The 14,711-nt window shown below is 35.4% G+C and overlaps 1 protein-coding gene across 3 annotated transcripts in view; it reads left to right on the top strand.

Annotated features, from left to right (window-relative positions):
- The window catches only part of LOC150097965 (stromal interaction molecule homolog), a 279,318-nt gene that overhangs the window by 180,734 nt on the left and 83,873 nt on the right, over positions 1-14,711 (top strand). For all 3 annotated transcript variants that reach the window (XM_090406136.1, XM_090406137.1, XM_090406135.1), the window contains exon 11: positions 4,974-5,057. In XM_090406136.1, the coding sequence (XP_090262262.1) occupies positions 4,974-5,057 (84 nt within the window). The remainder of the gene's footprint in view (positions 1-4,973; positions 5,058-14,711) is intronic.

Raw genomic sequence — 14,711 nt, forward strand, 5'->3', positions numbered from 1 at the left:
AAACAAAGTTTATCATACCACTCCTCCTTAAACTCATTGACCGTTCCTGCTCTAACCACTCTCTCAAGCAATGCATTCTACGGTTCAACCACCCTCCACACAAAGAAACCACTCCTCACTCTCTTGCTCACAGCTTCCTTTTGTAACTTTCAGGGATGGCATCATCCCTGGAATCTTCACTCATTCCCGCTGTTCCATTATTATTAAACTGCACTAGTTTTCAAATTTGAAGGCATTAAGATTTTATATGAAATTGACTTAAAATGGAAAATATATTCCTGTATGCAAGTTGTTCTGGGAGGAATCTTCCCAAATTTTAGAGGTTTATTCCTAGATTTAGTTTAAGTTTTATTTTTTTATCAACATAAATACAACTGCAGATGTTTGAGAGATATAGCTGGTACACAACTATTATTAGTAACTACATTGTTTCTTGACTGTTTTCTTGACTTGGTATTAAGTGTTTAAATGTGGGATATTGCTGAAAAGAAAGATACTAAATTTTTTGTGTGGAATATAGTATCACTAGATGTCATTTACAGTTTTTGTGATGGCTGCACGAAAAGTGCCATGGAGACTAATAGAGATTTCCTGCCCATGTTATCTGTAATTGATAAGTTTGAGATATATGTCTGCAGGAAACTGGATTATATTTTATATGTTATCTGAGCATGACATTAATCATGAAGTTCAAAATAACATACTTATAGTTAGTTGTTACATTATCTCATTACCAAGCAGATCCCCCTCCCCTAACTTGAATCTGCATAAGAACATTATTTTGGATGATTTCATGTCAAAGTTTTCAGAACTAAAACTATGTGAAATTGGAATGCAAATAAATAATTTACTGACTAAAATTGAATATGCTCAAGCAGACATTTGCCAGCTCATGTTAAATTTATCAAAGGCATTTTAACAATACAAATGAAGACAGGGAATGAAATGACCTTCAGAACCACATGCATGAAGGATGACAGTGGCACTCTTTGTGGTAATCTTCTGTGATTAATGCTGACATAGCAATAGGGTGGTTGGCCAAATCTATGCAGGATTACGCCATCAGATCTATTGCAGACAACCAGGTTTTGTAGAACTTATGCCACTTCCCTTCTTCTTTGCCATTTAGCTGCATGGTCTACAGCCACTTTCTAACTTTTTACAGTTCCTTGATAATATCCAACCTGAATAATAAAACTGAATGTTTTGAATTACAGAGATATTTCCCTACTTAGTGTTCCTGGTAAGATTTATGCAAATATACTTGAGAAACGGTTGAGAAGGATTGTGAAAGGGAAGCTTGGTGAAGACAAGCTGAATTCAGTCCAAATAATGGCTGTCAGAATCAAATTTCATTGGAAAGTAATATTTAAAGTTTCGACCTCTGAATTTGAGGTCGAACCTCTATTGAGATCACCATCAGAAAAAATACATATGTATAAGATACAAGCTACATGACACTGGACTATACAAAAGTAAGATGAATCTAAATGCTTGTTAACCATTTAACCTAGCCTGACCTCTTGTGGGAAAAAAAAAATTCTGGTGCAGGACACCAGAGTGTACAGAGGATTTGAAATTGGTCACTATTTAGTCTTGAGCAGGATAAAATTGAATTTCATATTAAAAAGAATAACATGTAAGAAAGTTTTAAAGTGAATAAAAGTTGAGCAGCTCTCAGATGTGAACTATAGACTAAAATACACAAAGATTATTCAAGAAAAAATGAAAGAGTTTGAGAACAGGAATCAAACCTTGGAGATTCAGTGGCAAACCTTGAAGAAAGTCCTGATTGATTCAGCTAGAGAGGCATGTGGTGAAGTTGTCTGCAAGGATAGAAAAATTAGAACTCCATGGTGAACACAGGAAGTTATAAAGGCAGTGAAGGAAAAGAAGAAAGCATATCAAAAGTTCCTGGCAAATAAGTCAGCTTGTGCTCTTAGAGAATACAGAGACAAATGCAAGAATGCTAAACACTGTGTAAAACTAGCTAAACAAAAGTCATGGGAGGACTTTGGCAAGAATATAGAAAATAAATATCAAGAAGGTGGCAACATATTCTGGGGGTTGGTGAAGAAGCTTAAGAATGGAGGAAAGAGTGCTGTAAAACGAATTAGAGATGATAAAGGTGACATGAAAACGGGAGAAAAAGATATCCTTGAAGTATGGAGTAATTACTTCGAAAAATTGCTAAATGAAACAAGCACTGATAGCACAGTAGTAAAAAACACTGACCAGGCATGCAGGCAGGAATACATATCCATACTTGAAGTAGAAAAAGTCATCAAAGGCTTGAAATATGGAAAGGCAGAAAGAGTAGATGATATTCAACCAGAAATGTTGAAGTATGGTGGTATAAAAGTCTTACAGTGGCATCACTGCTTAGTTCAGAAAGCGTGGACAGAGGGACGAATTCCCGATGATTGGAGTAGAGCTCTCATAGTACCCATATATAAAAAGGGAAATAAAACTGAATGTGAGAATTACAGAGGTATTTCCCTACTGAGTGTTCCGGGCAAGATCTATGCAAGTATACTTGAGAAACAGTTGAGAAGAATTGTGGAAGAAAAGCTTGGTGAAGAACAAGCTGGATTCAGGCCAAATAGAGGCTGTCAGGATCAGATCTTCACTTTACGACAAATAGTCGAGAAAGCATGGGAATATAACAGAGATCTGTATTTAAGTTTTGTCGATTTGGAAAAGGCATATGACAAGGTGTCAAGAGAGAAGCTATTCAATACGCTACAGTTATATGGTGTTAATGGGGCATTATATCAAGCAATACTTAGTCTTTATTTGAGTTGCAAGTCAGCAGTTAGAATTGAAGGAAGTTCAGGAAGATGGTTTAATGTTAAATCTGGTGTCAGACAAGGATGTACATTATCCCTCTGTTATTCATTATCTACATGGATCACATTATGAAGGAAAGTGGTATTAAATCTGATATCAAAATTAGAGATGTCACTGTCAGCCCTTTGCTTTATGCAGATGATGTTATACTTCTAGATAAATCCGCTACAAGTCTGCAAGATTCTCTGACTAAATTGAATAACTGTTGTAATAGATATGGTATGAAGGTCAGCAATAAAAAGACAAAGATAATGAAAATAGGTAGAATCGTTGAAAATGTCAACTGTGTTTTTTGAATGGAGAACCTATGGAACAAGTAAAACATTTCAGCAACTTAAGCATGATTTTTAGTGAAGATGGGAAATTAATTATAGAAATAGACAACAGAATCAGCAAAGCTGGTGTGGTGGTTAGTCAATTGAATAAATTCATATGGAATAAGAGAGAAATTAGTCGGAACACTAAATTAGCTGTATACAAGACAGTGTTCAAACCAGTTTTAACTTATGGATCTGAGAGCTCGGTCAGAAGTAAAACACTTGACCAAAGACTAGAGACCGCAGATATGAGAGTCCAGAGAAAGATTAGAGGCATGAACAGATGGCATCAATGGCAATATCATATTAAAAATGAGGATATTAGGAAAGAACTTGACATTGTCAGCATCCAGGAATGCGTTAGCAGAGCTAATCTCAGGTGGTGTGGTCACTTAAACAGAATGGGCGAAGAAAGATTAGCAAAACAAGTGTTCTCTGCAAGGTTGGCAGCAAAACGACCCAGAGGAAGACCAAGATATAGGTGGATTGATATGGTACAAAGTGCCTTAGACGATAGAAATATAAGATCTGATAATGTTGGAGTCTTGACAAGTAACAGACTGTTTTGGAGGAAAATTGTAGATAGGAAGTTAGTAATGATGTAATTTTTATCATGTAGTACTATCATATCCTGTACACCCCTTGAGGGTACATGGCAGGAATTTGATGATGATGGTGAAATATAAATGTAACTACATTAAACATTATCAAATTCCTCTCTTATTGAAATTTTCTTCTGTTTGGGCCTCTTCTTGTTGCTATGCGAATTGCAGATGGGTCTTCCACATTCTTGAAATGATTAATCCATCATTTTTGTTAAGATTTGGATAATGCTTCAACATTTCACAAGCTTCTTTGAATTTTCTTTCAAACCAGGTTTTGGTGCAGTGTAGGGACTTAGTGCCTTTCCAGTCAATTCTGTGGCATGTTTGGAGTGCATGGCCTGATAGACCTGTTTTACCATAGTGGAGGTATTTAATGTGTCATTTGTGTTCATCTTTTCTGATTGGGATGGTGCATCCTGTTTCTCCTATGTGTTACAGCTACATTGAATTTTGTAAACTTCTGGGTCAGCCAGTATGGAAGAGGATCTTTGGAAGACTAAGTAAATTTCTTAATTTTGTTGGAGGTTTGAAAGTAGTTTTAATGTTGTGTTTAAGTAGTGTTCTATCTATTTTTTTCTGAAATGCCCCTAATGAATGCCATAGTAATTAACCTGTAACTTTTTTTGTTTTTAGTGGCATTTTTATGGAGGATGTTGTGAACCATTTCTTTATTAAATTTTTAGTAAATTCCTGACATGTACCCTTTGAGGGCATATGTCAGGAATTTGATGATGATGAAATAGCTGCAGTGCTTTACTTGTTCTGTAATTTTTTGTTCTTGTTCTGAGAAAAAAAATGCAGTTATTGCTTTTTAAATTCCTGTCTGTTTTCATAGTTTTTTTTATCCGCTTTTCAAACCAAATTTGTTATGGCAGTTATTTCAATTTATGTTGATAGATTGATTGCCTGTTTGCAAAATAGATCCTTTGAAAACAATGGATCAGGATAGGTTTATATTGGAAGCCAGCCACAATGTATCACATCTTTACTTCTATTATTTAGTCAGTTGTAGGCTATACTGTAACATGCTGTATGTCATCTACCACTGATGATGTGGCACTGTTGTGTAGGTTTGATATCACCCTCTAGCGGTTGACCTGGCAGTCATGTTAAGTCCTTAAGATTTGTAGTGCATTTGCTTACCTTTCAGTTTTATTCCTACTGTTGATTTGTGACATGACTAACAGTTATTCTTGCTTAGGTTCCAGATTGAATAGAAGTGGAAGTGAAGGAACACTTCTAGAGGAAGATAATGCAGTTAATGGTTCTACAGGAATTAGCACACGTATGTATTTATAAAAATGCTCATTTTTAGTTTCAAATTGAAAAATTATAATTTCAGTTTTATATCAAATGTGTTACAAGCAGAACAGGATGATTGTGTGTGTGTGTGTGTGTGTGTGTGTGTGTGTGTGTGTGTGTGTGTGTGTGTGTGTGTGTGTGTGTGTGCGTGCGTGCGTGCGTGCGTGCGCGCAATCTTTTTCTCTCCATTATCTGATCACTCCAGGAACCAGTTGTCTGTTTGGCTGAAAAGATTGTATGCTGAAGTAATAAGCATGATTCCACCTTTCTGTATTGCATTATACCCAAGAAAGCAATCCTGGAGTAATTGTGAAATAACACTAATGTTATTTGATATTATCATTGATTTATAAAATATAATCACTGAAATGTTTCATTAGTTCCTTATATTTAAAAAATAACATGTATTTACTAGTGTACTTACCTGAATTACTGAGTTTAGGTAAACATCAACAAAAAAAAAGGGGGTCATATATTAATACGATTTCACTGAACTTGCCAGGTTTCATTCACCTGCCATCAAAATTTTTTCAGTATGTACTGATTGTACTGAAAAACTTTGTGCATTGATCCAGTTGTTTTAGGAATTAAATCACATTTCTCAGTTATGAGTTACATGATATCTACTGCTTACAATCAAATCAAATTAGTGTCATCATCAAAGTGATATTAAAGTTAACATTAATTTTTAATGCAACTTTAAAATCACATCTTGAGATCAATAATATCACTTCAGAGATATATTCAACTCGGGTGGTAGAAGTAATTAGACATAGTCCTGCATTTCAATCATGTATTTGTAATTAAAAATCAGACACTAAATATATAGATAATATGCTTGATCACAAGAAATTTCAACAGTAATGTCTCCCATGGATAGCTCTTCATCTAAAGGTATGTCAGTGAAATAAAAAAACAAAACAGTTTAAAGTCTCATTTTCATACACTATTTCTCAACATAATCTTACTCCCAATAGATTTTCTCTGCCATGTAACAAACTTTTCCATCACCTCTACTTTGGCCTGTTCATCATTTTCAAAATGACTGCTTTTTCAGATTTGAAAGTGTGGAGGATTCCACACTTTCAAATCTGATCTCTTTGATAGCCATTGAAATGAAATTCATTCTTGTGCATCTTCATTGTTCTGTTGTTGATGAAAGCACTTAATTCATTGTTTCAACTTTCTCTAGGTTTTCACATGGCATTGCGAATTTATTGTTATTCCTTTCACAATACAATACTGGTGAATGACACCTTAACTGTTCCAAAAACTATTTAGTACATAATTTCCATCAGAAGGGTGCATTTTGAACTTTAGGGCACTTGTGAGTTAGGATAGTGATATTCCACAGACTAAATTTTCTATTTGGAGTCATGATGGACCCAACTTTTGTTCCTAGTCATCATTTTGTGAAAGAAAGCATTGCTTTCTCTGTGATAGCATTGAAGCAATCACCAGCAAACTTTCTCATCTGTTTCATTTATTTGTCAATTTTTCTCTGATTTAATTGTTCATAATTTCTACTTATGGAAATCATTGGTTGCAGTTTTTGGCTGCCTGCTTTTTGACCATTCGTCATTGACTCTGCCATTGTTCTTTCTTGTTTTTGATGCTCAGTGATATAGCACCTGTATGTGCAGTTTTATCATCATAAAAATCTTGTAATCAGTAACAGATTTTATTAGCATTCATATTTCATGCATCAAAAATTTGATTACTGTAATCTTCTGTGTACTTTGACTAACTTGTAGAATGCAAGAAATAAAACTGTGATCAATTATCATTGTATCACTAAACGGTAACAGGAATGAAAGAAGAAAACAAGACCAGGCATGTTTTAATGCCCTCACACTGCATGTGCTATGCACATACAGGCATTACTTTTGGAACATTTTTTGTAATAAAGTATATGTTAACTTTGATTCTTTAGAGAAACTTGTGACATTAAGATTATAATATATAGACACATTTATACAAGAATATTATATTTTAATTTGCTAAATATTTCAGTCTGAAAATAACAGACTGTTTTCAGTGGCTACATAGGAACAGTTTTTTAATAAGGTGGAATACCAACAATTGATCATTCAAAAGTAGAACGAGCTGCATCATATAATATCGCTAAGTATTAAAGAGAGGAAAACATTTTTTATCAGAGTAATGATTAAATTAAAGATATTAATTCACAAATTCATATAATAATCTTAATTTATAAATAATATTAGACTAATGTAAGAATTAAATTTAAAAAAAAAAAAGTATATATATATTAATGTGTTATCCTGATTAAACTTTCCCATATTTTTGATAAAGATATACAGTCATTTCGATTCAAGTTAGGGCGTTGAAGTAAGGCCTCGGTACTTTCTTTAAATAAACATTCAAATTTATAGCGACATCTGTGTAGGAGGCGAGTCTTGGACCAGAGGATGTTGTGGCTTGTCTCTATTCCGTGCTGAGCCAATTCAGACTTATCGGATTTGTTGTGCTGAATGTATGATTGATGTTCCCACATTCTTTTTTTTCTATAGAGCGTCCTGTTTGTCCAAAGTAGGACAGATTGCAGTTACAAGGAATTTGATACACACCAGGCAGAGACATAGTTGAGCGTTTATGTTTAGAAGAGGGGAAATAGGTGGATATTTTGTTAATAGGTATATAAGTGACTGTTAAATCATATTTCTTCAGAATTCTTGAAATTGGTTCTGAAATCCCAGAAATATAAGGAATTGGATTCCAATTCCTTATATTTCCGGGATTTCTCAATTTCAAGAATTCTGAAGAAATATGATTTAACAGCCACTTATTAACAAAATATCCACCTATTTCCCCTCTTCTAAAGATAAACGCTCAACTATGTCTCTGCCTGGTGTTTATCAAATTCTTTGTAACTGCAATCTGTTCTACTTTTGACAAACAGGACGCTCTATAGAAAAAAAGAATTCGGGAACATTAATCATACATTCAGCACAACAAATCCGATAAGTCTGAATTGGCTCAGCACGGAATAGAGACAAGCCACAACATCCTCTGGTCCAAGACTCGCCTCCTACACAGATGTCGCTATATATTTGAACGTTTATTTAAAGAAAGTACCGAGGCCTTACTTCAACGCCCTAACTTGAATCGAAATGACTGTATATCTTTATCAAAAATATGGGAAAGTTTAATCAGGATAACACATTAATATATATATATATATATATATATACTTTTTTTTTTATTTGAATTTAATTCTTACATTAGTCTAATGTTATAAATTAAGATTATTATATGAATTTGTGAATTAATATCTTTAATTTAATCATTACTCTGATAAAAAATGTTTTCCTCTCTTTAATACTTAGCGATATTATATGATGCAGCTCGTTCTACTTTTCAATGATCAATTGTTGGTATCTCACCTTGTTAAAAACTGTTCCTATGTAGCCACTGAAGATAGTCTGTTATTTTCAGACTGAAATATTTGGCAAATTAAAATATAATATTCTTGTGTAAATGTGTCTATATATTATAATATGTTAACTTTCTCACATATCCATTTGTATTATTTCGATCAAGCATATTTTATAATGCATTAAAATTATGTATATTTCTGAAAACTGGCTAAAATTATATAACATTGGAATCATGAATTAAATTTAAAAAATAAATAAATACACGAATAGCAACCTTTTTTGATTATTATTTCACTTTTTGAGAAGCAGAAGCTAATCACAGCAAAGTGTAAACAGACACACTATTTCATATTAATCTACATAAGATGACAGAAAAATTGGGTTTAATAGGTCGGAGATTTTGATACAAACTACTAGCCTACTAGTTTCCCCATGTTAACTGGTGGCTTCTTCTGGCACAGATAAATCTACACTTAACTGCTTAAAAACAAAAACGAGCTTAAGTTACGAATTAATACAGAACTGAAAGATGAAAAAATATCTAATTCATAGGAACCGTTACACAAACGCATGGAATGTGGATGTTAGCACTTGGTCAGTCATTGTTAAGCAGATGCATCCTATAATTGGCTGTGAAGTTGAACTCTGATGTGTTGAGAGATCTTATGAGTGATTTCCAGAAACATGGTTTCTGTTTCTGTTCCCTGAACAGAAACTAGTCAGCACAGCCAATATATTTGCATACTCTGATTTAGCTTTCTGTATAATATTCATAACTTTTCTGGCCTATGCTTTATTATTATTATTATTATCAGCACCTGACCTCCATTGAGTCAGAGACTCATTGTGGGAGGTACTCACTATTGCATACAATGCTCATCCAACCACATCTTAAACTGATTCAATGTGTCCACATCCACAACACACTCAGGCAATGCATTCCACTCACCAACCACCCTCTATGCAAAGAACCTGCTTCTCACTCCTTTGCTCACACCCTCCTTGTACAGTTTCCAGCAATTGCCTCTTGTTCTACTCCCCTCTCCAATTCTATGAAAAATCTCTTCCATGTCTATCTGATAACAACCCCTGACCAGTTTATATGTCTCAGTCATATCCCCCCCCCTTTCCTCCTATTCACGAGGCTGTGCAACTTACATTCTCTCAATCTGTCCTCGTACTCCACATTCCAAAGACCACCGACTACCTTTGTGAATCTTCTCTGTATGCTTTCCAACATGTCCTCATCATCATGAAAACCCAGCGACCAAATCTGTGCACAATAATCCATACGAGGCCTGATCAAGGCCTTATACAATGGAATCATAACCTCTCTCTCTCTTTTTCTGCATGTCAGGGTTCTCCGCATCATTGCCATTATTTGATGTGGTGTCTTCACAACTTGTGCAATGTGGCCCCTGAATTTCAGGTCCTTGTCCACCATCACTCCTAGATCTCTCATCTCCTCTTCTTTTGTTAAAGTTTCCCCACCAACTGTATACTTTGCATCTCATCGTTGCTTACCAAATCTCAAAACCTTACACTTGGCAACATTGAACTGATAGTTCCACTTACCTGCCCATTCATGCAATCTATTCAAGTCATCTTGTAAGGCATTAACATCAGCCTGACTGTGCATTGCTCTCCCCAGTTTTTCATCATCTGCAAACAGCTGGATATTACTAGTTAAACCCAACCCAATATCATTAACATACAAATTGAACAACAATGGCCCCAAAACTGACCCCTGTGGCACACCACTAGTGACCTTTCTCTTTCGAGATACTGCACCCCATATACAACTTTCTGATACCTATCTGACAGCCAGTCACTGATCCAACACAGAAGTCTGTTATCCAATCCTATCTCTTTCAATTTATTTAAGAGCTTATCATGTGACAGTCTATCAAAAGCCTTTGCAAAATCCAAGTACACCAGTGTATATACATCTCCTCTGTCCAAGGTATTTGTCACCGTGTTATAGTTCACATATTTTGTAATGTTATGTATTTCATAACTCCTCTCACTCTTATTTGCACTATCTCTATTCCTAGGAATGCGTTCAGATACTGCCTCATTTAAGCACATTTTCAAAATTTCCCAGCCTTACTGATATCCTTCCCATTCAGCAAATGATACCATAAGACCAGTGATAGTATTCTCCTGACTTTGTCATAATTTTCAACCTTGTAGTTCAGCATGTAACCTGACATAATTGGAAAATCCATATAGTTAGCTATTTCCCAGAAAATATAGCATGCTCATTGTCACCCAACTGGTGGCAAAAGAGTCATCACTCTTTTGCCACCTGATGAGACCGCTACTGACGTTTATGATCAAATCTAATGCTTTTTGGCCTTGAGTTTCCTCTCCATATTGCTTGAGAAAGTTTTGCAACTGCTCAATAAATTCTATGCTACCCAGTCAGTTTTTCAGATAATTTAAGTCACCTGTAATGATTGCTTGTTTATTATCAATATCAATCGGTTTAATTTGGTGATATATATTTCATTGCCTGCAGCTGAACCACCAGGTCTGTAGCAACATCCCACCATACATTTCATCCTGTTAGCTTCACTTCACACTAGATGGTCTCAAACTCATTGTTATATGAGAAATTATTATTATTATTACTGTTGCTTTCATGAGTTTCTATGCTAACTGGACTCAAATTAACAGATATAAGTAGTGCCCACCTTCTCTCCCTATCTCTTCTGTCCTTCCAAAAAGTACTATACCCTTTCCATGCAGTTCCAATTACTACATCTAACTATGCATGAATTAACTTATTACAAATGAATTAAATTTGTATATATCAAAACTAAAACACAAATTATTAGATGAATAACGAGAAAATCTGAAAAGATCAAGCAGTTAGAGAGGCATAGGAAGGACAAAAAAAAGGTAAGCAGCGAAAGAGAACCAGCATGGCACTGAATCAGGGAAAATATTACATAATGATAGGTAGGTAAAATTGAATATATAAAGGATGTTGTATGGTAATTCAATTATAAAACATGAGATTGATGACCATGTTAACTACTTTGAGTTTTCCAAGTGCAAAAATTTAATAAATATAATTGAAAAAGAAGAAAAATAAAGCAAGATAAATGGTAGTTCTGATAGAAACAAACTATTTATGGAAACATAGAATTAAGAAGGGCTCTGGTGGCAAATGATTTGGTGTGTAGAATGTATTAGAAATATTGGTTGGGAGTTTTTTAGATATGTGAAGAGTTTGAAAGAAGGGATTTATAAAAGGGACAGTCTTCACTTGAATGCATTTGGTATTAGGAGTCTGTAGAAATTATTTATTAGTACGAAACCTAATATGGGGAGAAAAAAGAAACTAGATTATGATGGGAGGAATGGTGAGAATCTATTCATAAGAGCGAATGACTTATGCATTATGCTTAATTATATAGGTCGTTATGATGAAAGGCTGATTACAATATTAGTAATTTTCCATGTTGTAGAGTGCTGGATGCTATATGGTCTGAAGTGAAGAATGACAAGATCATATACATTGTACATTGACTAAATGAAAACAGCAGATTCAATATTTTCTTGTATATATACTGAATCCAATCTGAGATTGGAAACATGCACAGGATTGTGATCCAAATTGCTGAGAGGAGAGGTGACCTCTGCAGTGTATCTGGAAGGAGAGCTTAAAAAAAAAGATTGAGGGTATTAGAAGAGTGAAGATAATTATCGAGAATAAGTAGGCAATTTGCATTAGATCATTGCTTATAGCAAAAACTTCCACATTTCCATCTTGATCAGTGGTGTTGGAAAATGTTGGAAAATACCAATTTTCCAACTATTTGAACAGCTTGCTATTTGAACAGCTGGATGAAGATGGTTGAACTTCATGCAGAGGAAGATGAAGAGGTCAGAATGGGTTTCGGAGTTTGGAGACTGGTAATTGCAATAGATGAATGTTACTGAATAGGACAAGGAAACCTTGTGCAAGATGAGGTCAAAAGCAGGGATTCTAAATTTGGCATTCTCTGGCAGGCAATGAATTATGAAGAATGTAATTTGGGTGTTGAAAGTGAATCGTGGTTGATGTAGCTTGAAATTAGGTTTTTATAGAGAGGTCTGGTTTGGATGTTAGCAAGTGATGAACATCATTTATGTTGAAATTTGTGCTTCTGATGTTTGTAAAGTGGATCTGAAAGTAACTTTTTTGTAGTATTCTAGTATGATTCTAGTATGATTGGAATATTGTGCATGGTTTTGATGTTTGAATGAATTCGTTTTTAAGGGAGATCTGTAAAGGAGATCTTAAGGGCACTAGATAAACCAAAAATGAATGTTTCATTTTTGGTTTATTGTTGGATGAAAGGAAAGAGTGGAAATGTGTAGTGAGAGGAGAGGATTTGAACATCACACCCATACAGAGATCAACTGGTTAGCTTGCCATAATGCGCCCTCGACAGTGGCTAATACATACCATACTATACCCAGGCATGACCTGGCAGAGTATGCGCTGCAGAATTATGTTCCAGCTGAACTGGAAGCCTACTGACTCATTACTGACAGTTTTTGACCCATATGCTATCTGGTGGTTAGCCTGCAGTACATTGGTTTTTACTGGTGCATCCTCAAAATGGGGCAGATACCGAGTCTCTAAGCATGTTTGGCATGCCCTTGAAGGGTATCACTCACACTGAATGGAGAATAGATGAGTGATAGAAACCACCACTAGTTGGCCCTAGAACCCTGGCTCTAGGGCCATTCATAGCCTTCCCCACTTCAGGTACCCACTAAGCAGGATGGTGCTGTTTCACTGGGTGATGGTCATCTACCACCTTGTGGGTCTAGTTGACATTTCCTGCAGCCATGAGGTTCTTTTGCACTGGGAATGTTCCCTGTTTTTGCAAGAATTCCTTTTGCGGAGATGGGTCCATCGGAAGTCGGGGTCAATTTTATAGGAGAGGCTGTATATTGTGCATTCCTGCCAATTAGTCATTCAAGAGGATGGGGAAAGGATAAGATGAGATGGCATCCATGGAAATTGAGAATGGTCAAGATGAGATGGGCACTAGATTTTTCTCTCTTAGAGCAGTTAATGATCAGAATGGCTGGCCTTTGGAGGTGGTGAGTGTAGGTAATATGAATGAATTGAAGAGAAGGCTTGACGGGTGGTGTAAGTGATATATATCGCTTCCCCTAATGACTCTCCGATTCCTTATAATGATTTTTGCAATAATAAAATCACTGCATATGCAGTTGTCAGTAAAAATCCAACAAATAGACTAAGAAGAACTAAATAAAAAAAAAGCTAGAATGTATTAATGACTTTTTTATATCACTTCCACATATGAAATGCCACAAGGCCTAGCAAATAAATGCCATGCATTGTGTGGTCTTAGGGTCAAGAACAAAGTAGTCTGACGTTATTCTTGAAGAGCTGGATGGTGTAATGGTTCTTGGAGAAGGCTGTTCCACAGAACTGAAGCTGATTGAATAGAAGATGACTGTGAGTAACAGGTTTGAGTCTACAATGCAACTGTAAAAGGATGTAAAAGCATGTTCCTGTAAGTTTTGCAGAAATGGGAAGGCATAATGGATGCTTTCTGCTGAACACCGACCATGGAAAAAAATACAATGCAGACACTGCTTGAAGTAGTGGCTGAAAAGTCTTTAAAAGAAACGTGTGAGAGCAATATTTCAAAGTTGGCAGATTTGGAATTTGTACAAAGTGAGCAACTGGGCAGAGGAGAAGTATTGTCTTATGTGAAGGAGGGTGATAACTATCGACCAATTGTTCTAACCTTGGTGTTGTCTAGAGTAATGGAAATGGTCATCAACAATAAACTTCTTCAATATTTGGAGAACTCTCAATTAATGAGATTTTGGCAAAATCAATATGGATTTTGCCAATCAAGATCCATAGCAGATTTTCTGGCCTTCATCACACACCTCTGAATGCATGCCACAAAAAAGTTTGAAGAAACCTGTGCTAATACACTTGACATTTCCAAGGATCTGATAGGGTCTGGCATTGAGGACCTCTCAGCAAATTATAGTTTTATGATCTGCCTTCCTACTTTTGTAATGGGTTGATAGTTGGATGATTTTTTTTTTGAATTGGCTGTATGTGTGCTTGCTTGCTTCCATGCTGTAGGATGAATGCAACCTAAGTATAATATAGTGTATAGATGATAAAGAATGGCTGTAAGTTCAGGAATACATCTCTTGAGCACAATTGGTGGGATTCCATCAGG

Source organism: Typopeltis vanoorti, chromosome 16, assembly GCF_054136105.1.
Source record: "Typopeltis vanoorti isolate ZY-2024b chromosome 16, IOZ_Tvanoo_1.0, whole genome shotgun sequence".
NCBI classification, from domain to species: Eukaryota; Metazoa; Arthropoda; class Arachnida; order Uropygi; family Thelyphonidae; genus Typopeltis; species Typopeltis vanoorti.